The 25,583-nt window shown below is 41.7% G+C and overlaps 1 protein-coding gene across 9 annotated transcripts; it reads left to right on the top strand.

Annotated features, from left to right (window-relative positions):
- Positions 1–603: 603 nt before the first annotated feature.
- On the top strand, positions 604–25,583 carry LOC115205450 (casein kinase I). 9 transcript variants are annotated; one of them, XR_003880612.1, is made up of 11 exons: positions 604–1,350; positions 1,785–1,891; positions 10,254–10,380; positions 10,588–10,686; positions 12,955–13,038; positions 15,504–15,643; positions 16,584–16,671; positions 17,615–17,689; positions 18,216–18,322; positions 18,686–19,512; positions 23,689–25,583. XR_003880612.1 is itself a non-coding variant. In XM_029771436.1 (11 exons), exons 1-11 carry the CDS (start codon positions 1,228–1,230, stop codon positions 23,694–23,696), a joined length of 1,071 nt encoding a protein of 356 aa, XP_029627296.1. In that variant the 5' UTR covers positions 604–1,227; the 3' UTR covers positions 23,697–25,583. The 9 variants fall into 9 exon arrangements, 6 of the variants coding, with proteins under 6 accessions (XP_029627296.1, XP_029627294.1, XP_029627295.1 ...); XM_029771436.1 differs by having other exon boundaries at positions 18,686–18,798; XM_029771434.1 differs by having other exon boundaries at positions 605–1,350; positions 18,686–18,834.

Raw genomic sequence — 25,583 nt, forward strand, 5'->3', positions numbered from 1 at the left:
GCTGATATGTAAAATACCTATCCAGGCGTTGTAAGATATGGCATGCGTCAGCAATGTCTGAGCAGGAGAATACAACCTAATAAGTGTTAAGAGGGAGGATAATGTCAAACAGGCTAGGATTTGTTTCACTAAAAAGATCTGAGTCAGTGAGGCAATAGATGGCATCAGTGAACCGTTGAAACACTGGTGACACTTATTACAATGACGCTGTCAATATAGTAGCCTATGTAGAAACAACTGTCACCAAAATTAAACCGAGATCCGTTAAAAATGGGTTATTTAATGCCAAGTCCCAACGCCAAGTCCCAACGCATAGGCTTTGGCTCTATGATCCATGGCATAACATTCGCTTAGATTTGAAATGTGTCCCGAACATTAGATGAAAAGGTAGAGTGCGGCTTTTGATCTGAAAACATCAGTGGAAAGTACTTGATATCTTGCACACTAATTACAATGCATACATTGAACGTTGTAATATGCTAAACTGTTTCTTTATTTTCCTCACGCGCACTTACTAGGCAAGGCTCTCTTTCGTAAGCGCAAATTCAAAACGTCACAAGGCGTCCTCTGCGCTCGCGCCCCCCAGTGTTCCTCGCGCCCGCCTGCGCCTTGTTCTGAAGCTAAGCTAGCTAGGTAATCACCTCGAGACGGACTGTGGATTCTTGTGGAGTAGTGACAAGAAAATGGCGGAGTGAGTGGGTTGCGCTTTGAAGGAAAGCAGCGACCCTAGGTTTCCGTAAAATTGAATACGAACAAAGGAGAATCACATAAAAGCTGTAACTTTCATCGACAATTTGACAAACAAGAACAATATTGCCCCTCTCGCGGAGGTGGTACAAACAGATTATCGAACGGGGTTTCGCAGTACCACTGGTGTCATTTCGATAGCTCGACGCTAGCGGGCTAGCGACGAGGCACTCTGGGCGACGGACAAACACTGCACATTAGAAGTGTTTTCAGAATAATTGTTTGGCCTTTTTCGTGATATGTGTTGGGTTTATTTTGTATGGTTTTTTTTTACTAGCTAGTTAGTGAATAACGCATGAAAATAAACAAAGTCTGTCCTAGTTCGCTAACATCATTGTTTCAAGTACATAGCCCACGACCAACCAGGATTGTATGTTAACGATATGTTCTGATAACGAGCTGGCCGAGTAGGGGAACCGACGGAGCAGTCCCAGAGAATACTATTTTAAACTGATTGGGGTTGCTCGTGATTTTGAGGATATGGCAAGCAGCAGCGGCTCAAAAGCCGAATTCATTGTCGGGGGAAAATACAAACTTGTCAGAAAAATTGGATCTGGATCATTTGGTGACATATACCTGGCGATCAACATCACAAATGGAGAGGTAATAAACATTAAACTAGTGCGTAACTAATTGTTCGCTGTGTTAACCAACAGTCAAGCCGACTCCGAGATTGAATAGAAGATTGCTTAGTTAGCCTTCCTAACGTTAGCTAGCTAAGTTAGCTGAAATGTTGGCCAACGATGCTCAATGAATACCCAGCTAACATTAGCCTAGCTAGCTAACTGTCATCTAAGATACTTGTAGATATTGGCCACACTAAAACATGTAACGAACTACATAACGTTCGTTTCTTAGAAATAACACGGTTGTTGTACCTAGTTAGTAAATAACGATTGAATTGATGCATCTTAAACTAAAGCACCTAGTTAACGTTAATAACTAAACGTTGCCTTGCTAACGTGGCTAGTCTAAAGTATGTTACTAACTAGGTGGACTACTACGTTTGCTAACTTACTGATCATTTTGTTTTACAGGAGGTAGCTGTAAAATTGGAATCTCAGAAAGCCAGACACCCACAGTTGTTATATGAAAGCAAGCTGTACAAAATATTACAAGGAGGAGTTGGAATCCCACACATAAGGTAATATACATTTTCATTATTTTGGACAGTTTAATATCGGAGATGTATGTGGAGAGAAGTCATAGCTAATTGTACAATATTTGTACAGTTACATTTCTCATGCAAACATGTCTAGTTTACTTCCATATGCCAGCTGTAGTTGGTAAGTAAAGCTAGTTAGCGGCATTAGTTAGCTTTAATCGCCATGGCTTCATGATTTTCCTTGGTCTTTGCTTATGAAAACGTTCCACATACATTGACTTTTAACGTTAATATTATTCGAATGACCAATCCTTCATGAGCCATGTAGATTTTCACCAAATGTGTTCACTGATATTGTTTCAACATGCAAAAAAAATCACCAGGCCACGAAAAAAAAATCTGTGTGCTGGAAATGGCCGCTCCTCTTTTATTGTTTGTTCCAACATGTCTTCCTTCCCTGTTAGAAAATGGCGGCTCAGTACTAGCGAAAACAACTAGCTATCTGGGCCTATTGCTTTTGTCTCAAGGTGACTTCAACGCTAAAGTAGGACCATATAGACCATATCTCTCTCTCGTTAAACACCTAAAATTAGTTTATTTTAGATTACATGGGTTATAGGGCAATATGTAGAGTAGAACTTGGGTAATGGTTTAGTTCACTGACACATTGGTGAAATTAATAATCCAGGCAGGCTGTAAACTGGCTGTACACGTTTAAAACAACTGAGTTAAGGTCATAATTACCCAGTTGACTTATAATTTATCGATATTATCAGTGATACACAATTGTTTAATGCTGTTGTGACAAAATACACCACTTTGCAGCTTGCATTTGACTTGGAAATGGGACATAATGATACTAAAGCCATCAAAGATGATAGAATCAACTTTAATGTCCTCAATGTGACATTTCTTGGACACAGTACTGCTGTTTACAAAATAGACATTGTACATTACACATTCAGCATAATACATGCATTAAACCTTACCCAACATACACATGGTGCACTTCTCAAATAGCCACATACATAATACATATTGCACATTTCCCCTATATTCAATAGAGTACTGAATGTAGGGAAATGTGCAATATGTATGTGGCTATATAAGATTGTGTGGAGGCGAAAGAAACGCACACCTGTTTAGGCGAGGTGCTGGCTAGGGTGGAACACTTGAAAAAGGAAAGGAGAGCCGCACACTAGGAGCTCAGATGCAATAATGCCCCTTCATCCTGGAACATGCTTCAAAATATATTGAAGTTGGGAGATGTAGTGCCCTTGTCGATCAGAGTCTAAAAACAGGCAACACAGTTTGTGATAGCTGCAGTTGTTTCTAATCTTCAATTGTATCTGTAACTTGTGACACTTTGTCTTATGAGTGTATTTTGTATTTTTCTGTAATTTATGTACAGGCTGCTATTTCCCTGGTTTGCTTTCTTGCCAGGTCGCCCTCATAAGATGTTTTTAACCTCAATGAGTTTTACTTGGTTAAGTAAAGGTAAAACATTTTTTTATAATTTAATTACCAACATTTCAACAGACAAGCTTGTCTTCATCAGGGTATAATGACAAACACTGCGGGTCACTATCCCAAACCATCTCAATTTGGTTGAGGTCGGGGGATTGTGGAGGCCAGATCATCTGATGCAGCACTCCATCACTCTCCTTGGTTGCCCTTACACAGCCTGTCGGTGTGTTGGGACATTGTCCTGTTGAAAAACAAATGATAGTCCCACTAAGTCCAAACCAGATGGGATGGTGTATCACTGCAGAATGCTGTGGTAGCCATGCTGGTTAAGTGTGCCTTGAATTTTAAATAAATCAGTGTCACCAGCAAAGCACCCCCACACCATAACACCTCCTCCAAGTTTTACGGTGGGAAATAAACGTGGAGATCATCCATTCACCCACAGCTTGTCTCACAAAGATACGGCGGTTGGAACCAAAAATCTCCAATTTGGACTCTAGACCAAAGGACAATTTTCCTCCAGTCTAATGTCCATTGCTTGTGTTTCTTGGCCCAAGCAAGTCTCTTATTATTGGTGTCCTTTAGTAGTGGTTTCTTTGCAGCAATTTGACCATGAAGGCTTGATTCACACAGTCTCCTCTGAACAGTTGATGTTTTTGTTACTTGTACTTTATTTGGTCTACAATTTCTGAGGCTGGTAACTCGAACTCTGGGTCTTCCATTCCTGTGGTGGTCCTCATGAGAGCCAGTTTCATCATAGCGCTTGATGGTTTTTGTGACTGCACTTGAAGAAGGTTTCAAAGTTCTCAATTTTATGTATTGACTGACCATGTCTTAAAGTAATGGACTGTCATTTCTCTGCTTATTTGAGCTGTTCTTGCCATAATATGGACTTGGTATTTTACCAAATAGGGCTATCTTCTGTATACCCCACTACCTTGTCACCACACAACTGATTGGCTTAAACATATTAAGAAGGAAAGATATTCCACAAATTAACTTTTAACAAGGCACACCTGTTAATTGAAATTTATTACAGGTGACTATCCCATGAAGCTGGTTGAGAGAATGCCAAGAGTGTGCAAAGCTGTCATCAAGGCAAATGGGTGGCTATTTGAAGAATCTGACATATATTTGGATTTGTTTAACACTTTTTGGTTACATGTCTTCATTATTATGCTACAATGTAGAAAATAGTAAAAATAAAGGAACCCTTGAATGAGTAGGTGTTCTAAAACCTTTGACCGGTAGTGTAAATAGAACATATGAAAAGCATGAATGGATAACATACAATATATGAGATTGTGAACATAGCTAGAATCGGGTTAAAATGTTGTAGCTATTTGTTTCAGGGGAGTGCACAGTCAATGCTGGTTAGGCCTAATTGTGAATAGTTCATGCCCCGATTTATGCTGGGCTATTGCCAAGGATGAGGGTCAGGGTGATTTTTGAATGTTTTTACGAAAAATGTATTTAACTAGCCAAGTCAGTTAAGAACAAATTCTTATTTAGAATGATGGCCAAACCCGGATGACGCTGGGCCAGTTGTGCGCTGCCCTATGGGACTTCCAAACACAGCCGGATGTGATACAGCCTGGGTTCGAACCAGGGACTGTAGTGACGCCTGTTGCACTGAGATGAAGTGTCTTAGACCGTTACTTGTACTCTGTGAAGCACTTGGGTGCCCTTGGTCATTAGGCTCTGGTATTAGAATGATTTAATAGAAAGATAGGTGGCCCCTCCATGACCCTTCTGGATCACTTTTTCCCCACCTTCTAATGAGGCCTATTTACGGTGCCTTTGGAAAGTATTCAGACCCCTTGACTTTTTCCACATTTTGTTACATTACAGCCTTATTCTAAAATGGGATTAATAAATATTCTCAGCAATCTACACACAATACCCCATAATGACAAAGCAAAAACAGTATTTTAGACATTTTTGCAAATGTATTAATAATAAACATACATTTATTTACAAGTATTCAGACCCTTTGCTATGAGTCGACATTGAGCACAGGTGCGTCCAGTTTCCATTGATCATCCTTGAGATGTTTTTACTACTTGATTGGATTCCACTTGTGGTAAATTCAATTGATTGGACATAATTTGGGAAGGCACACGCCTGTCTATTTAAGGTCCCACAGTTGACAGCAAAACCCAAGCCATGAGGTTGAAGGAATTGTCTATAGAGCTCCTGGACAGGATTGTGTCGGCACAGATCTGGGGAAGGGTTCCAAAAAATGTCTGCATTATTGAAGGTCCCCAAGAACAGTGGCCTCCATCATTCTTAAATGGAAGAAGTTTGGAACCACCAAGACTCTGCCTAGAGCTGTCCTATGGTGAAGCGTGGTGGCGGCAACATGCTATGGGTATTTTTTTTTTTTCAGCGGCATGGGCTGGGAGTAGTCATGATCGAGGCAAAGATGAACAGAGAAATGTATAGGGAGATCCTTGATGAAATCCTGCTCCAGAGCACTCAGGACCTCCAACTTGGGGTGATGGCTCTTCTTCCAAGAGGACAACGACCCTAAGCACACAGCCAAGACAAAGCAGGCTTTGGGACAAGTCTCGGAATGTCCTTGAGTGGCCTAATGTGCAGCAACGCTCTCCATCCAACCTGACAGCTTGAGAAGATCTGCGGAGAGGAATGGGAGTAACTCCCCAAATACATGTGTGCCAAGCTTGTAGCGTCATACCCAAGAAGACTCAATGCTGTAATTGCTACCAAAATTGCTTCAACAAAGTACTGAGTAAAAAGGGTCTGAATAGTAATGTGATTTACGTATTTACATTTATTTTTTTATTTATTTTTTTACAAACGTGCAAAAAGTTCTAAACCTGTTTTTGCTTTGTCATAGGGTATTGTGTGTAGCTTGAGTTGGGGAATATTAAATACATTTTTGAATAAGACTAACGTAACACAATGTGGGAAAAAGTCAAAGGGGTCTACATACTTTCCGAATGCACTGTATACATTGTTGAATAATATGCACTACCCAACTAGAACAATTTAGACTAGAAATGTCGGGGTTGCCACACTATTTTATCTGCTGTTCTGTACTCTCATAGCCAGTTGTTTGTTTTCAGGACATCATCAGCATGTGGCTGGTGCACCTGTCTAGGGACCTTTCTGTTATGCAACCCACCTGACATTTTCTTTCCACAACGAGAGTTGGAAGGTTCAATCTGGAAAGTTCGCCAATGCTTTTCCCCCTCTCCTATTTTCATCACATTTGAATTAGACCTACGTATACCCATTTCAGACAGAATGTGATGTTACATGTAAACAATACAAGGCTATGTTTATGACCCCCTTTCAAACAGCCCCTAGTTTAGCTTATTTGCAGGTATACATACCCCTTTTATACATATTGTGGGTAACTAGTGTAACCGATGTGAAATGGCTAGTTAGTTAGCGGTGGTGCGCGCTAATAGCGTTTCAATCAGTGACGTCACTCGCTCTGAGACTTGAAGTAGGGTTTCCCCTTGCGTTGCAAGGGCCGCGGCTTTTGTGGCGCGATGGGTAACGATGCTTCGGTGGGTGTCAGTTGTTGATGTGTGCAAGGGTCCCTGGTTCGAGCCCGGGTTGGGGCGAAGAGAGGGACGGAACCTACACTGTTACACTAGCAAAGTGGGCGTGTTGGTTAACCATGCGGCTGTTTGCATTTAAAATTAGGGATGTGTTAAACAATTTCTAATTAGGGAGGTGTTAAACACAATTTATGAATTGACCTGCTAAAAAGCAGAGAACCATTCACACAGACCAGTACTTGTATTTTGGTTACAGGGTCTGTGAAATTGCAGGAATCATGACTAGGTCTTTAGGTGGCTTTTATTTTTCCATGATTTTATTTTACCCCTTTCATATGTTTGAAAAAGCTGGTATAAAAATGCAGGCATGGTATATTAGTGGTATTTTGGTCTGTGTATGAAAGGGATATTAGACTAGAGCCAGTGGTTACAATCTTAAGTGCAAACATTCTGGAAAAATGGCACCACGTAATTGACTGAAGGGTTGTAGGGTCAAGTTATTGAGATGAAAGTAATTCCATTATTACCTGCGTCGGGAGCTTGTGCAAACATTTTAAAAATGTTTTGTAATTTAGCAGATGCTCTTATCCAGATCGACTTACAGGAGCAATTAGGTTTAAGTGCCTTGCTCAAGGACACAATGCTCTTAACCACTAGGCTGCCTGCCGCCCCAGGTAGCCCAACTTTCTCTTTAGTAAAGAAGACCATCAACAGATGAAGTCCACTTGAAACGTAGCCAACTGCTGGCTGTGTGTTGGTATATTCAAACTAAGTTGATGCTTGTTGACCAAGGCATGGTGGCTTACTGGTAACCTAATCTCTGGAGCTGCAGTCTGTTACTTAGCTACGTACCGTGTACAGATAAGACTCATTTTGTGTTGGGTAACTCTAGTCATGGATATGCCCAGCCATTGGCTGTTGGTCGGTAAGGTGAGGGTTGGTGATTTCTAACTTGCACAACTGAAAGCTGGTACCTCCAGCAGGTACTGGGTGTTACCCAGGCAGGTGACTTCTTCTCTTGGGCACCTCAAAGGGCTAAAGGCCATTTCAGAATTATTGGTACATGAGTGTGATTTGTACATTAATGTGCAGGCTTTGAGGCTCAGTGGGTAGTGTCAGGAGCTGTATAGTGCTTTTGAACTGAGTTGTTTTAGAATGTTTGTTTGGGAAGGTTACTGTAGGAACTAGCTGAGAGAGTGAAAGAACTCATGGAACTTTGTCAAAGCCAGAAGAATCTGCTGAACAAGCCTCCCCACAATCAACCAATAGGAAGCCATATGCAAATAACTTAGGTTCATTTTAAGTCGGCGGTCCCTTGTTTCCGACATGACGTGAACGCGGCAAAATCAACAAAGGGAAGTCGTGTGCTTATGCATTTGCTCTTCGGTCCAATGATATTATGAAACTGCTCTTTTTAAAATTCCACTTTAAAAATGCTAGGCCTATCGGTTAATGACTTGTTTCTTTCCTTAATTTAGTTTCCTTTGTAGTTACATTTTGGATTGTCTCTAAAGCAGCCTGGGTTTACACTGATATATTATGCCCATATTTCTCCTGTTTTTTTTTTTTATATCAGCTTATTTTAGAACTATGGAACTAATTAAGAAAAGTGCAAGGGTGCCAGTATATTTGGCCGCATCTGTACATTGTCTGTACAATTATATTTCTATGGTGCGTTTGAGTAAAGAATTGAGTTAACCCTGGCAGATCCCGGGTAATCTTTGTATTCACAAGCTATTTTTTTGACTGTCAACCCTCTATTTGACGTTCTCAAATGTAGAAGGATACTACCTTCAAGATGTCACGCCACTTGCTTAATCAGCATATTATTATATATATATATTTTGCATTCTAAAGATTGGCAGGTTTAAATTGTTCTGCATCTGAATTGGCTATAGGAGTGTCGACCGAGAGGAGTCTGTTCAATTTTTCCATATATAGACACACCCTGTTTGAATAAAATCAACTGTATGTTGGCTACTGAGCTTGTCAGATGCTTTAAGCTCTGTGATTTAATAATGAAGACAGAAATCAATGTAGCCTAAACAGAAGGGAAAAAAATCTCTTCAAGGAACTAGAAACATTGTATCAACTTTTAACTTAGTCCAGCCAGAAGCTAGTGCTAGCAAACTTACATTGTATAAAATATTCTGGGACCTCAGTTTCCTGTGCCAGTGAGCTCCAGACAGACACACAGCTGTCAGCTATTTGCGCAAGGCATAAGAAGTAATCAGGTTGGTCTATTTTATGACGTTTCTCCCGGATCAAAGCATGACATGCCCCCCTCTTTCATGCTGAGTGGTTATGTAAAAGGAGAGAGCTGGAAAGATTTTTCAAATAGGCTATGTTGAGGAACTATGGTGTCTCGTGTGCTATACAATTTTTTTTATATATATATTTGCCACTGCTCGACTAAAAATCTCGGCCGACCATCAGCCTGTCGACCAAACAATCGAGAGCTTTGCATAGACCTACCAAATTCTAGCACCATACTTTTTGGCTGCCAAATGCTGGCTGTTGCGCTTGTACTTGGGAGTGTGTGTCCTGGGGGTGTGTAAGCTTGTAGAAATGCAGAGTTTGGAACTGTTTACTTTATTCAAAGTGCATTTTCTTTGCTGCCACCATGGACGGTCTTGTGAAAGTGTTATTGACTAACCACACCCGTAGCTAATTCCGCAAACAAGATCTGTCAGAGTAGCAAAATGGCAGTGTGGACTCTTGCAGTACATCATTCCCACACAATACCTCTTTGTTTAGTGGAATCTTGGACAAGATGGTTGCCTGGCGACTGCTGGCCTGGCAGTGTACTGGAGAAGTGTTGGGAGTCTCTTTGACCTCGAATGGCAGAGCTGTGAGGATTAGACCGACTCTAACTCTGGGCTCTCTAACCCTGTTCCTAGAGAGCAACCCTCATGTAGGTTTTTGCTCCAACCCAAGTTGTAACTAACCTGATTTGACTTATCAACCAGTTAATTATTAGAATCAGGTGCGCTAGATTGGGGTTGGAATGAACCTACAGGATGGTAGCTCTCCAGGAACGGGGTTGAAGAGCCCTGCTTTAACTATTGTCAGGCCAGCCTAAAAAAAAAAAGGAAGCATCTCTGTTAATGAGATGAGGCCTCCCTTTATAACTCACTGGAGTCCTAGGGTTTGGGATGGTGTTATGACCGCCATGCAAACAGGTTTTGGCCTAAAGACTAAAGTTCAACCTCCACATACATTTTTGCCTCTGGTATTGAAATATAAGCTTTGACCACACAGAACTGTTGCATTACTGGTTATTTTACATAGGCCTAATAAATTACTATGCAATTGCTATGTAAAGTTTTAATTAAGAAAACACTGTCATAACATTTTATGGTTATTATGAATATTGATGCATGGCTGGTGCTGTCTTGCAGGTGGTATGGCCAAGAAAAGGACTACAATGTCCTAGTGATGGACCTGCTGGGACCTAGTCTGGAAGACCTCTTCAACTTCTGCTCGCGCAGGTTCACAATGAAAACTGTACTAATGCTCGCAGACCAGGTAACTCCATTTAATCAATGCTCTTTATCTTCCACTTTGGCCCTTTGCTTAACTTTGTCTAGTTACAAAAAAAACACTTCTGTATTTGCCAAAGGGAGAATATTACTTGTACATTTCTCATTCTTATGAAACATTTGAAAATGGGCTTAGAAAACCAGTCTATTTTGAAGTTCTGCGTTAGCTGATTGACAGGCGTTTTCCCCACAGATGATCAGCAGAATCGAGTATGTGCACACAAAGAACTTCATTCACAGAGATATCAAGCCAGACAACTTTTTAATGGGTATTGGCCGTCACTGTAACAAGGTAAGCTTTCAGCAGTTTCCCCCTCCTGAGATGCAGTAAGTAGAGTGAATCTCTGACCTAGTTTCACTTTTATTTTATACACCATTGTGTGAAGTGATACAAGTAGCCCGTATTGTTAATAGAACTATCTTGTTTTGGTGGCGTCATGTATTTTTTTGTGGAAATATTGACTAGCTAATCCTCAGTGAGGTAAATGTGATTTTAAAAAATATATATATATTTGAATAGGCTTCATGTCCTGGTAATGGACATTTTCAAGGCTAATTATTTGTGGTTGGTTTAGCCCACTTGGTATGTGGATGGAATTGTTTTGTTAGTCACATTTAGGTACTTTTACAATCAGGTAATACAGGCCCTCTTAGACAGCATCATAGGTGTGGATCTGTTTGAGATCTTAGACAGGACTACAAAAAGGTTTCTGCATGATGTGTAATCCCATTCATTCTTTCCCCTTTGCAGAAAATAATGTTAAGGCGTTTTTGTGATTCTTTTTTTCATATACAAACTGTATCTCAAGTTGCCTGATTTGTATTTTGTTTTTAAATAACTCACTATTTTGAGCCCTTGCAGACAGGCAACATTTGGCAAAGTTAAAGCATGATGTGTGTTTTAACACGGACCTATCCACACCAGCTGTGGCTGTTAGTGTTACGTGATATAAACTCATCAGACTAGTCTAATCAAAATGAAACGGTACCTTTTGGGTATTCAAGCATTGAAGCCTGTATTACCATTTTTGACAGTGCTGTCTGGAATAAGTGTTTACCATTGTGTGTCTGTGTGAATGCCAGCCTAAAGCGTTTTTTTTTTTTTTCATACACACATTTTTCACTTTGTTGATTTACTGAAATTGAACGACATTATAAAGGGTGCGCATACAATCCTTTTGGATTGCAAGTTCTGACACTGAACTCAATGGATGGGAAGACTGGCATAGCAGTAGCTTTTGCGACTCCCCACTCTATCCTCATGTTTAAATCAACTGCCTTTCTCTTCACCTGAACTCACTTTGCATTCTGCTTCCTATCTGCTGTTTTACAATGGTGCTTATATACCACTAAGCTTGTGCCCAATAGGGTGGTCGCCTTTAATTCAGGAAGTGTGTTTCTGAAATACTCTTCATTTGGACATGGCTCATTGGTGAAAATAAATCTCTGCCAAAGAGCAATTGTTAAACCTTAACCTTAATCCCCCCCTCTTAATAGATTGCATGTGAACACTGCACCAACACTAGCTTCTTCTTCTATGGTTTGGAGAGTGATACTCCGCTTGTTTTGTTGCTTTGTCCAGGGCTGCTCTATAGAAATCCTTTAATCAAGAGCCACTATCACAAAGGCTGTCCTGTCACGCGTTTCTCGCAGCTGTACTAAATCTACTCTATGTATTGATGGCTCCATGCAGATTAGTTCATGCTTCTTTCTTGTACTGCACGCTTTTCCTCTGTTTGGCGCTGTAGAGCTGCTAATTGCCAGATTGGGCTTTTCCAAAGTCTGCCAAAGTATTCTACCCTCTTCCTTACTGAAGGTGTCTACCGTTTCAAAGCCGTTTCAGGATAATACAATAAAAAATTGGGGGACCCATTGCTTCCTGTGAGATCTCAAGGAGCTGGTGGGTTGGGTGGCTGCATTTTTCAAAGCTTTTTCACGCCTTATTGCTAAATGAGTACCCATGTTAGGGAATGGCCTTGATTATTTGAATTCTCTTTTAACTGTAGTTGTGCCAGTCAGTCAACTGCATATTGTGTTCTGCACTCAGGCAGACTGTTGGTCCAAATTTGTAGGATGATTATGGTACAAAGCAATTATACTGTGGCCACTGCTAGCGTTAAATGCTGCAATATCAAAATGCCACTGCAAAGTCAAAAAACACAAAACAGGCTTGGAAATACTAGGTTTTTTTACATGAAAGAATAACATCGGAATTGGGCTGTTATATTGTCTTCGATTCTGCCTCTATGACTGAAATTGGTATTGCAGTGTGGACTGCATATCCTGCAGGACATCTCCCTCCCGCCCCCATCTGCCTAGCCTAAATACTGGCTTGCATCTAAGCCCAGGCTAACTCCTAGGAAGTCCTACCACTGTCAGACTCCTCTGATTTTAGCTCATGCTTTGCTGGTGGATGAAGGATGGCCTTGGGCTTTCTCTTCTCCTTCTCCTCCCTCGCCTCCCGTTCTTTTTCTGAGCCTTGGTGTTGCCTGTCTGCGTTGGCCTTGTGGGATTGTCAGCAATCCTGTTTGATGCACTGCACCCTCTATTGTTTGTTCAGTGTTTGGAATCTCCAGTGGGGAAGAGGAAAAGAAGCTTGGCTGTTAGTTCTTCTCAGGACCCATCTTTCTCAGGATTAAACCAGGTCTGAAACTACAACCGCCTCTTAATACTCCCCCAAATTCTGTTTGCTTTTTTCTTTTGGAGTTAATTTTACCCATTTAGGAGTAGTACTTTTTTATTTCATTAATTTGGTGAACACCATATTGGCATTAAACCAGACACACATGCTAAACAGATCTAGAGATGAACACCTACTCCAGATTGCAGGGATCTGTGTTTAGGTGGATGAAGGACGTATGGTGACTAGTAGTGGAAGATGCTTTTTGATTTTTTTTGAGGAGGACATGCTCCTCATTTGAAGTCGTCACGGCACCCGGCGCCCTCTAGGCTAATTTTACATTTTGGTTTCTTTTCCATTTCCTTGGCGCTGTTTCTTTGATTGAGATTTACATTTCTCTTGGTTTCACAAATTATTCTCTTTTGGGGTCTCAGGATATGTCAACACAGGAAAATGTAAGTCACTAACCCTTTTGAGTAGTGTGTGTATAATTCAAGTGACCGTGTTGGCCAAAATGAGCCAACATTGAGTTGAGGGTAATTTTCTTAAATTCCAACAGATTTTTTGTCGGCTCAGCAGTACTGTAGCTACTTGGTTTACATGACCTGCATTAGCATTACAGTGGGTGTTCTGCCTTGTTCAGGGGCAGCACGACAGATTTTTACCTTGTCAGCTTTGAGATTTGATCCAGCAACCTTTCGGTTACTGGCCCAACGCACAAACCACTAGGCTACCTGCTGACCCATGATGAGCCGGGAAAAAAAGTCACGTTTGGAAAATGTAGGACCTGAAAAGCCAGATTGGGGACCAGCAAGGAAGACGGGTGTGGTTAGCTTATGCTTGCTCGCAGATTAGCAGACCTAGAGTTCAACATTTTTCAGTTCCTGTTTTTCAAAGGGGAAGAGAACTAGACTCCTTGAAGGTTAATTACTAGTATGGCTTTGCAACCAGAACCCTCAGTCTGAAAATCTTCTGATGGAACATACTTTGACTTTTAAAAGTATCTAGGTTTGTGCTGCTTTTTCACAGTTTGGTTGGTTAGGGTGGGCCTGTGAAGTCGGTCTGGTTGCTTTTGAGACGGTTGTGAATGTTCAGGTAATGGTATGTTGTTGAAGATTGAACTAAGAACCAAAATTCTAAGAAATGGAGTGACTCGGCATGTTAGAGTTGAAACCAACATGTAGCCTATTTTGAAAGTCATTGGCTTGTCAGATACAGTTCTGATGTTGAAGTATCTTTTACAAGGTAACTGACCCCCGATTCACAATGACCTCGAATATTAGCAGATGGAGAAGAAAATGGGATGCCTTTCATCAGAACAAGTATTTTTTTGTGAAATTGTCCTCCACACATTGGATTGATTGTATTTGGACCACATTCTCAAATAGGTTACATTTCTACTGATGGTTCAAATGATGGAACTAAGTTTCAACAATCCTTCGACTGTACGCGTTGCTCATGCAAGTGCTGTAATGTAATGGTTGACTTATTTTCACATTTTAAACAACTCATACTTACCATTTATGTAGTTCCTAAGGATCTAGACCTAGGTGAAGTCGGTGAACGTTCAAATGTCTTACCAGATAGCAGCTTACTTCAACTTTTCCTTGATTTTCTATTTCAGCTCTGCAGGTTTAATGGAAGCTCCTCCAGCCCCAGCTTTTGTTCTGTGAACGCTGGAAAATGCTATTTAGGCTGGCCACTGGCCTTGCTACTTTGTGTATTTATAGACTCTGAAGTGTTTCATTCTGGCTGCAATGTTGTTGCTATTGAACACCAGCTGAAGGTATATCAAGGTAGAGGACAAAGGTGCAAGTTAATGAATACTGCGGAAAAGGGAGTGTTACTTAGTTTATGGCAATTGGACGGTTGTGTGTGAAACTGCCTTTCCTCCCGACCTGACTTTTCAGATCGAAGCGTCACAATAGAATGTTCCGATAGGCGTAGACGGGAGGAAATAAGGTTTGAATACCCAGCTGAGCCAAGCAAGCAAGAATAGGCACGGCTGAGCAGATCCGCCAGTCGGTCACTGCTGCCTCAGTGAAAAACTTCTGTTGGGTGAGGCACTCTCTCAGGGACTGCAACCTGCAGTTGTGTGTGGGCAGTAGAGTGGAGAAGTATGGCAGGCAGTCAACAAATGAGATCATTCCGATCTGAGACGACTGTGATGGCCGGGGCTTTCAACAACCATAGAGAGCTGTTAGCAGGCAGGGAGCTATTAGTGAATGAAAACCTTCGTGAGTTTGCTGCAGAGATTCCATCTGACTCTGACCCCTGGGTGTTCCCTGATCCTGCCAGCACAGTTTTCATAGATAATAAGCAGGGGCCTTGAGGATGGCTGCCTCTAGTAAAATGGTACACGGAGCAGAGCAGGAAATTGGAAGAATAGACCCATGATCTCGCACAGTGGCAGCCTCCATTTTGTCAATCGTTCCCTGTGAATCAGGATATTTCTAAAATTTATTTTTTCTTTTCCCCCATCCTTTCAGTTGTTCCTCATCGACTTTGGTCTGGCCAAAAAATACCGGGACAACAGGACACGACAGCACATACCCTACCGAGAAGACAAGAATCTCACCGGCACAGCACGCTATGCCAGCATCAACGCGCACCTGGGCATCGAGCAGAGGTAAGAGATCACCACCCAGTAACTACAGTCATCTGGAATCTATTTCAGCCTTCACTGGATATTCTCTTCTCACTCCTTATCATTTGCACGCTTTCAGCCGGAGTGATAGGATTCCTAGGGCTTAATATAGAGGTTAATTTGTATTTTCAGCACTTTATTGGGATAATTTGAGTGGCATGAAGGAGCTTTTGATGTTCAGACTGTGTTCCTGCTGGGGCTGCAAGCTGGCTCTCTAAGGACTTGCCCTCATGATGACCAAGCTGTACTCATTGGCCGTGCTAGAATCTAGCCTCCACCAACAGCTTGGCTGACCCAGAATCCTAGTTTTGACAAACAGGGCTGTGTGATTTAGCCAGTCATGCTTCCCTTATATACCAAAACTCTGCATTGAGCTGTACAGTAGGCATGGAAGTCCAAGACGAGATGTTTTTATTTTATTTGTATTGCATATTACAGCAACGTAAGCGTGCAGTAATTTTCTTAAAACCTTTGATACGTTGTGAGCATTGACTTTCGTAATAAGATAGAATTCAACATTGCTAGAAATGCTTTCGTTCCCGTCTAAACAGGCTTTTTTATGAATGCTGGTTTTCATGTCATTTGAAGCATTCAGTTGGGATATAAAAAAACACTGTGGCTTCTCTACTGAGCCGTGCTCCAAAAACAAAATGTGAAGTAGTGGAAAAGGATTGCCTTCTGTTGAAACACCGTAACAGGATAGACATCCCACCCTCTAATTCAAGTGAATTATTCAACGACAGTGCCTACTTGCACTTTACCAGTTAAATGCTATGTCACTGGTCTGAAAGTTAGTGTACAGCTTAGCCATTACAATTACAAATGGCCTTGAGATTAATGTAAAATGTGTTGCTCTTGAACCAACCGTGATGTTACCTTTTTACGTGCTGAATGCCAAATGTCTCTGCTTGTTTGTTTCCAGTCGCAGAGATGACATGGAGTCGCTAGGCTACGTCCTGATGTACTTCAACAGAACCAGCCTGCCCTGGCAGGGTCTAAAGGTAGGCCAGGCAGGTACTCTAGGGCTCCCAGTCCACTATATAAGTGGTTCATATTTCACCAACATTGAAACCAACTTGCTTGCTCGCGTCGCCACAGCTTTTCCTCCATGATTCTGCTACTAGACTTTTCCCCCCAATAAAATAAACTGATTGTCAGCTGTCTCCATAACTTGATTTCAGATTATTTAAAATGTATGACTTATTCACATTTGAATGTTTTATTTTATAGTTGTATTCTCTGACAACTTCAGGAATTTTATTGTTTAACATGACATAATATTCCTTGTACAATGCAGGATGTTAGCTAGTCTAGTAGATAACCCCTAACATTCCATTGAAGTTGTAGTGTTGAGGTCAGCTACTTCCCAAAGGTTTAGCTAGATACCTTTTTTAAAATTAATTAATCCTGCAGAGATGTTGGGTGCCTTGAGTGTACTCAGTTTTATGCTTTTGTAAAGTCACCAAGACTTGCATATGCAGCATAATGCGCCTTTCCCTTTTCTGAAGCTACAAGGGTTAAATAGGGAACACGAGAGATCTGTGCTGTGTTAATGTAATTACATGGAACAGCAGCCCACAGTGATAGATACTCAAGTCCTCAGCAAGGTGTTAGGTACATACCTACAGAACCAAGCCATTCTTCATGTACATACAGCCCCAGTTGCCCGGCCTATCAAGATGGACTAGGCCACAAAACACTATTTATGTACACATATTTGTATTACTGAGAAAAATACGAAACTTCCTCAAATGTCCCAATATTTTCCTGAATATTTCCCTTAGGTGGCTCTTTCACAGTGCTATAAGTCACATCAGGCCAAACTAATACATTACATTCTGTTGGACCACTGACCTCACCGGCAGTGACAAACTGTGTGTGATGAGAAATTGCAAAGGGTAGTGTTAAACTGTGGTGCACAACATTTTCATTTCTCGCCCACATGTTCCACAGGCTGCCACAAAGAAACAGAAGTACGAGAAGATTAGCGAGAAGAAGATGTCCACTCCAGTCGAGGTGTTGTGTAAGGTGAGTGAAACCATAGAAGAATCAACCTGGCACGCCCAAATAGGACTGAGTTGGTCCTATTTTTATTTGGGGTCTCCTGGTCAGAAAGGTAGATGCTTACTATGGAAGTCCTTGAGTAGCCACATCAGCCAGTGAAGTACGAGTCTGTTTGAAGCAGTTCTAAAGGCTGTCTCGTAGCGTACGAGAGTAGAGATGTTGGCTGGTGTCGCTAATCTAATCCAGTCTTTAAATAGTGGCTGTTATGCATCCATCACCTTGGGCCTGAAAGCATGATGGCCATTGCTCATTAAAAGACTTAAGTAGCTGAGAGAGTGTGCTGCTAAACCTGACGCCTTGCATTAGGCTGTGGACTAACTTGTGCGACACGCTCGCTCTTTTCTTTCGGTAACTTGCCTTACCAGAACACATCTCGGAGTAGTTTATTAGGCACTGACTGTCATGGTAAATAATGTATACATGACCGTAAGCCAGACAGTTGGGCATGGATCGGTAGATAACCTTCCAACTTTCCTGCGGTTGTTTCCAGGGTTTCCCAGCAGAGTTCGCCATGTACCTGAACTACTGTCGTGGGCTGCGATTCGAGGAGGCGCCTGACTACATGTACCTGCGTCAGCTGTTCCGCATTCTCTTCAGGTGCTTGTCATTTCTCAACCTCTAACATGAACTTCTTTGTCCCCAAGGGAGCTGAAACGTGCATGCACCAAATCACATGTTTCTCTCACTGTCAAGACCCACGAGGCAGAAAAAATGAATTGGGTGCATTGCATGTAAAGCGTATGGAGTCCTTAAGGTGTACTAGACGTTAATAATGAAGTGTTCTTTATGAAACAACAGTGAAAAGAGCAACCTCTATAGGCCTGTGTTTTTCATGTAGTCTCTTTCTGCTTTTATTTATGTTTAGTCTAAAAACAAGTTGTCTTTTTGGCAGCAGTAAAGAGTTGATGAATATAGGTGAGCTCAGTGTGACTGCATGTCTGAAAGTGTCTGTTTGTCCAGGACTTTGAACCACCAGTACGACTACACGTTTGACTGGACGATGCTGAAGCAGAAAGCAGCCCAGCAGGCTGCGTCCTCAGGGGGACAGGGGCAACCGGCACAAACTCCCTCAGGCAAGCAAACTGACAAACCCAAGAGTAACATGAAAGGTTAGTAGCAAAAAGCCAAGCGACGTTTCAAGTGCAAAAATGGAGACGCCAATTGCTTTCATTTTCGTTCCCCCTTCAAAGTGCTTGAAAAAAATAAATAAAGTGGATTTGGAACATTCTCTCCCAGCGGATTAATGAGACCACAAACAACACAACCGTGTTAGTTCGAGGAGGCCCCTGAAAGATAAAGAGAAATTCAATTGGTCTGTCTTGCAGATGCAAAGACGTCCTTGGGAAATTTGACTACTAACTTTGTACCCCAATGTCTTTTATTCTTCTCTGGGACAAAGGGTTGTGGCTTTATTATCTTCTGTGGATGCTAAAATTGATTTCCCTCTTGAATTAACCACTTCTCTAAATGATGTACGATTGACTCTTGATTTCTCGCAATCATTGTTCCTGGATCTAACACTTGTTAATCTTTATTGTAATGCTCTCAGATACAGTGGGAGTGAGATTCTAACCACACACTGCACACACATGTATGATACCATTGTTCATGGTAATAAATGGCTGCCTGTTCATGTGAATTTTAGTGCTCATGTGATGTGACTCTTGAATGACCTCTTTTAATTCCAGTCTCTCCCCTCCCTCTCGTAGAGGGTATCCCGGGTGCCCAGGGTTGATGGCAGAGGAGTCAACCCAATTTTTCAAAAAACCTGAAGCAGTTTTCATCAGGTGATGACTAGGATTTCCACAGGGATTAGGCAAAAGCCCATTTAGGTGTGTAATTTCTGGCATGAAATTGCAGAGCAGCCTTCCACTTGACCTGTATTGGTAGTAAAAGGAACGCTTACACCAAGTCGATGCCCCACCCCCTTTTACTTAAAACCACCATAGTGGTGTTTTATTTGTCCCCCGTCCCAAATTAAACAGTGACTGCGCCTAACATGCAACTTATCGTTTTCAAAATGGCGTATGTGGCATCGATATGAGTCAAACATTGATTATAGTGTGAAAATTCACTACAAAGTGTAAATAGGATAATTTTGGTCTTAGTCTTGTTCAAAATTTAAATTTGAGAGATGATAGGAAAGAATTGTATGTTACATAATGAAGGGTACCTTAACATTTTCCGTGTGTTGGGTTTATTTTAATCCTACCCACAGCTGCCAGCACCCAAGTAATCATCAATTCAGAGCGCAGCTGCACACAACCCGATCATAATGCACATGGTTAATTTAATGACATTCGATATCCTGATGGGGTTAGTTAAGGACCATCAGTAAATTACACAATGTTAATGGGATAATATTTTTAAAAGTTGATAGCTCCAAATTTCAATGACTTAAAAACCTTAAACCAACTAAATTGCAGAAATTCGTATACAATTATTGAACGCATTTAATGAGAACTAAAAGATGTGCAACATAAAAATATTGTCCCATTTTGCATTGTGTAATTTGACTGTCCATAACTATCCCCAGAGATGGGTTATCCAAAGTTTAACCAAATTTGCCATGGTCGCACACCAACAGGCTGAATCTAATTGGCTAAATAAATTGTCTAACTCTTCCCACCTGCGAACACCCACATGAAACCAACTCAAGGTTGAATTCAGTTATGGCGGCTAGCATTTCTTAATGAACCAAATCTAAAATGAGGCCAAATCAGGAAGTGCAGTTGCCATTTAAACCATGGCTGTCACATTGGCCCAGAACTCACTGCTCCACACACATCATATGTTTGTTCACACAGTGCATGGAGGACTCAAATGAAGCCCTCCCTCCCATGTGTATTAGTCCATATGTGCCTGGTTCCAACATCTTAGGCAGGGCTGAATTAAATTCTCAATACTCAATCGTATTAAGTATTTATTAGACCAAAATGTTTTGGGTTTGAATGCAGGTTGATTGGGGAGAAAGAATGCCCATGTAAATGGGTGACGTGACCTGGATGGCACCCCTGAGAGGGCCGTATCGGTCCTGCTCTTCCCCAGCACGCCAGCCTCTCTGACTTAGCACATTACATTTTCTGCTCTACCATTTTGTTTGTGTGACGTATTGTTGGTTAAACCGTGTTTCGAACAGGGCTTCCTGTGGCTTATATTTACTGCGGGTTAGAGTTTTTTGTTGCATTAGATGTTTTCTCTTGATGACGTCAGGCAAATCATTTTTGGCCCCTCTGTTGGCCCGACTTATGACAGTGCTGTGTCTTCACTGCCGAGAAGAGCTTTGAAATCCATTAAATATGAATAGGAAATCAAAGCACGAGGACTCTATGCCCCTCTCCCCCTCTCTTTCAAGGCACATCCCACATGATGGTACTGAACAAGTGCTGTGAGGGGCTAGTTATAAATATGATTTTGCTGATGACGTGGTATTGGTCTAATCCATTGTGTACACGGTGTCTGTTTTAGTATGTGGACTCCATGCACACAGTAGCCTGCAGCACAGTTGGGCTCTGCTTATGTGCTTTTCATTCAGGGGTGGAGAGATTCATGTTTTTCCTCTGGAACTGATCAAAAAATGACCTTTGTAAATGGACCCCCAGCTTTTTTTTCCCCCTCATGTTTTTGTTTTTGAAGATGTATAGAAAAGGACATGTTATTTCCTGGTCTGGTGGTTAGTGTTCTCTCCTGCTAGCTGTCCATTTAAGATAACACTGCCAGTGAAGGTGCTGAGTACCCACAGCCAGAAATTTAAATAGCCGTGCTCTGGCTTATTGAAGCTTGAAAGAACTTGCTGGTTTCTTGGATACCAGTTTGACTTGGCTACACTTAGCCTTGTAACAATGGAAACGTTGTTAATGTGAGTTTGCATTTCAGCCCTCCTGTTTTGCCGAATGGCCTTGTATTATATGATATTTGTTTAGAGCAAGCCACGTTGACATAATCAGGCAAACATAAGTAGCCAACGCTCAAAGCAAACTCCGTTAACCTAGCCATACTCTCAAAACATTTTGATGATTGCTTGGTCTTTAGTGTCTAAGGCCTAAATATCATTGTCATGTTGCTGTGAGGTCTCCTAAAGGCTATTTGCTATATTAGAAGAGGCCTGATCTGTTAATGGTTTGCATATGGAGAATTGAGCTGCCCTTTCACCCCTGTGAGTGAGACTTGTCTGTTGCATCAGCTGGCCTCTCCAGACACTTAAAACGTCAGGAACATCCATCACATCCGTGTTAGGTTATGAATTGAACCAACGATTCACATTGATCGAAAGCTGCAGACCATTTCATGTGTAATTAAGACCCATTACTTTTGCGTGGTGGATTAATCCTCTGACTCTCTGTAGAAACCCTCCCATGTCATCCCTGCAGCAAAACTACCTTTCCTTTGAGTCAAACCACATTGGAGGGTACAGCTGTAGCGGAAGGTGACTCGTGAGAGCTTGTGTCAAAAATGCTTCTCAAATCACTCCGATCTGATGAGATCATGTCCCGACTTGCGCTGCACTCATTTAAACCCACTGGATGAGGCTTGGCAAGCGTCATCAATGGGTGAAGGCTTGCTTGAGGAAGACAAGATTGTAGGATCCCATAAGAAAGATGAAGGAATCCTCACATCTTTTTAGGATTGTTGTGCCCATGTTTCTGTCCTGTGGATTGGCGCCTCTCTAAAGGCCAACTGCTGCATGTGCTGCATGTCATTGGTTAATGGCTGTCTGTAAAGGTTACCTTCCACTGCAGACAAGTATGAAGTGTGGATCACATAAGCAGGCCACATCCCTATTTGTCTTTCAAAGTTGTTTTTGTTTGATCTCTGTGTAACGTTGCCCTTTCAAATAGGTTTATTGATAAGCAGCATTGTTTCCTTCATGACCGTTCCACTAGTGTCTTTCTGTCTATACCCACTCCCCGGTACACTACACAGCTGCTGTTGTCTCCTGTGCTAGTTATGAACATCTATACCCACTCCCCGGTACACTACACAGCTGCTGTTGTCTCCTGTGCTAGTTATGAACATCTATACCCACTCCCCGGTACACTACACAGCTGCTGTTGTCTCCTGTGCTAGTTATGAACATCTATACCCACTCCCCGGTACACTACACAGCTGCTGTTGTCTCCTGTGCTAGTTATGAACATCTATACCCACTCCCCGGTACACTACACAGCTGCTGTTGTCTCCTGTGCTAGTTATGAACATCTATACCCACTCCCCGGTACACTACACAGCTGCTGTTGTCTCCTGTGCTAGTTATGAACATCTATACCCACTCCCCGGTACACTACACAGCTGCTGTTGTCTCCTGTGCTAGTTATGAACATCTATACCCACTCCCCGGTACACTACACAGCTGCTGTTGTCTCCTGTGCTAGTTATGAACATCTATACCCACTCCCCGGTACACTACACAGCTGCTGTTGTCTCCTGTGCTAGTTATGAACATCTATACCCACTCCCCGGTACACTACACAGCTGCTGTTGTCTCCTGTGCTAGTTATGAACATCTATACCCACTCCCCGGTACACTACACAGCTGCTGTTGTCTCCTGTGCTAGTTATGAACATCTATACCCACTCCCCGGTACACTACACAGCTGCTGTTGTCTCCTGTGCTAGTTATGAACATCTATACCCACTCCCCGGTACACTACACAGCTGCTGTTGTCTCCTGTGCTAGTTGTGAACCTCTTAAGCTGAAATGGTGGTTCATGTTTTCATTACAGGAGGCTCAGAGTAAAGGCTCCATAAATGTTTGATTCCCCCATCTCAGGCACTCTGCAGCAGCCGGTCCCAGCTTTGCTGCAGAGCGGGACTGGTGACTGGGCACTTTTTATGTTACAGGGATGGAAAACTGCAGTGACTTACTTGGCCTTGTTTATAGCAGTCGCTCAACCCTGTTTGATAACCTGTTCTACTTGATGTGTGACCTATGGCCTCTCTCTGTCTCTTCGTTTGTCTTGCAGGTTTCTGAGCAGTAAGACAATGAAAGGAAGCAGAGCAGAGTGGCCGTAGCAGGATTTGCCTTCCAATCACACCCCGGCATCCAGGATCAAATTCACCAGAACCTGCCAGGCATTGTGGGCAACCCTTTTTTCCTGTTAAAGAACTTTCCTTCCATATACTATATATGTAATCACTCTATATAGATAACATGCTCTGCATATATCTATATATTGGTATGTATATACTATATCCACACAGAAAGCAGGCTTGGTATGGAATTTTCCGAAGCTGTAGCCTTCTCTATTGTCCTGTCCCTGAAGATTTTTTGTGTTTCTTCAAAACGGAAAACTAAGAAATGGTTGGCTCACTGCGGATGTTTGTGCACCTGCCAATACTTTCCCCTTGATACTTTCTCCCTCTGAGAGCTGCTGTTTGGGTGCCTCCCTCACCTCATGGCTGCCTGTCAGAGCAGCTTTGCCCCCATTCCCTCTGTCACCGAGCGTGGCATGATGACCCAGACACGCGTCAGTCAGATTGAACATTTGAAACAACCATTTTCTCTTCCTTATTCAACTTTTTTTCCCTCATTCTCAAGCAAAATGAAAGATGTAATCTGAAACTGTTTCCTTTGTTATGAATGAATCCTGGGTATTTACTAAGCAAACATTGGATTTAATTTGTTTTCATCAAAAAGGTAATTAAGATTCTGCCTGCAGATATGTGCTAGAAGAGCTTCTAATGTGAAGATGAAAACACTAGGTTTCTCTTTAGAACGCTGCATTAATATTGTACTTCTGAAGTCTCAAACAACGAATAAAAAATATGAACTCCACAAAAGTATATTCATTATAAATTAGGCACCACTTGACTAAAGCTGTTTGTAAATTGCTTAGAAAAAATGATGCATCAATGAATTTCTTTTGAAAATGTGTTTGTTTCATGTAATTGCTATTATGGATGGCCTCAATGTTCCATTTTTGAGACAGACAAACGTGCTCACTCCACCCGCCCTTCCTGTTATAATTTATATATATTTTATATATATCAGAACTTACTTTTTTTTCCAGTTTTATAGAGTTGTCTTTCCCTGTATTGAATTGATCATTTTGGGGAAAGGGTGTTTTTGTTACTTCTTTCTAAGGGGAAGCAGATCCTGTTGTAAAATACTCTGGGACTTTCTCTCTGCAACTACATATTGCTGCTGCTTAGAGTAGCAACCGTTTTCTCATTTTCATTTTTTTTTATTGCGAAGAAAGTGTTGGTGGGTTACTTTTTTATATACTTTGAGTCTTGTAAGGCAAGAACCATTTGGATTTCAGTCAGCCTGTAGTCACAACAGATGCACACCAGGGGCTGTTTGTCCCCCCCCCCCCCCCCCCCCCCCACATTATTCCCCCTGGCCCAGCATTAGCTATTTTACAGCTGGATGTTCTATAAAAGTGTAATTTATTCCCTTTTAGCATGTCAGAATAAATTCCAATGACTTGTCAGCACCACTGTCCCAGTCTGTAATTTGAAGAACACACGGACTTCTGCCTTATGCCTGGATGATGATGGCTGTTGAAGAAGAAAAAAAAAAAGAAGCATTTTTTGCTTTCCATTTGCTTGTCTTTACACAGTTACCTGTTGAGTACCACACAACCTTAGTATTGTAAGCATTGGGAAACTGGAGACATCGGCAGGATTGGGGATAGATAAGGAAAGACTTTTGTTCAAAGATATCAGACTCAGATTGCTCTAGACAAAGGGACACATTTGTGGAAATGGTCTAAAAAGGTATTGCTGTAATCTAGAAAAAGCAGTTCCTGGTAAATGATGTTGGGTTGGTGGGTAGTTGTAGGTGCTTGTGGTGGTGTTTTGAAAAAAAAATCTTCCAGGATTTATATCTGTAAATATTAAAATGGCTTCAAATGGC

Source organism: Salmo trutta, chromosome 13, assembly GCF_901001165.1.
Source record: "Salmo trutta chromosome 13, fSalTru1.1, whole genome shotgun sequence".
Taxonomy (NCBI): domain Eukaryota; kingdom Metazoa; phylum Chordata; class Actinopteri; order Salmoniformes; family Salmonidae; genus Salmo; species Salmo trutta.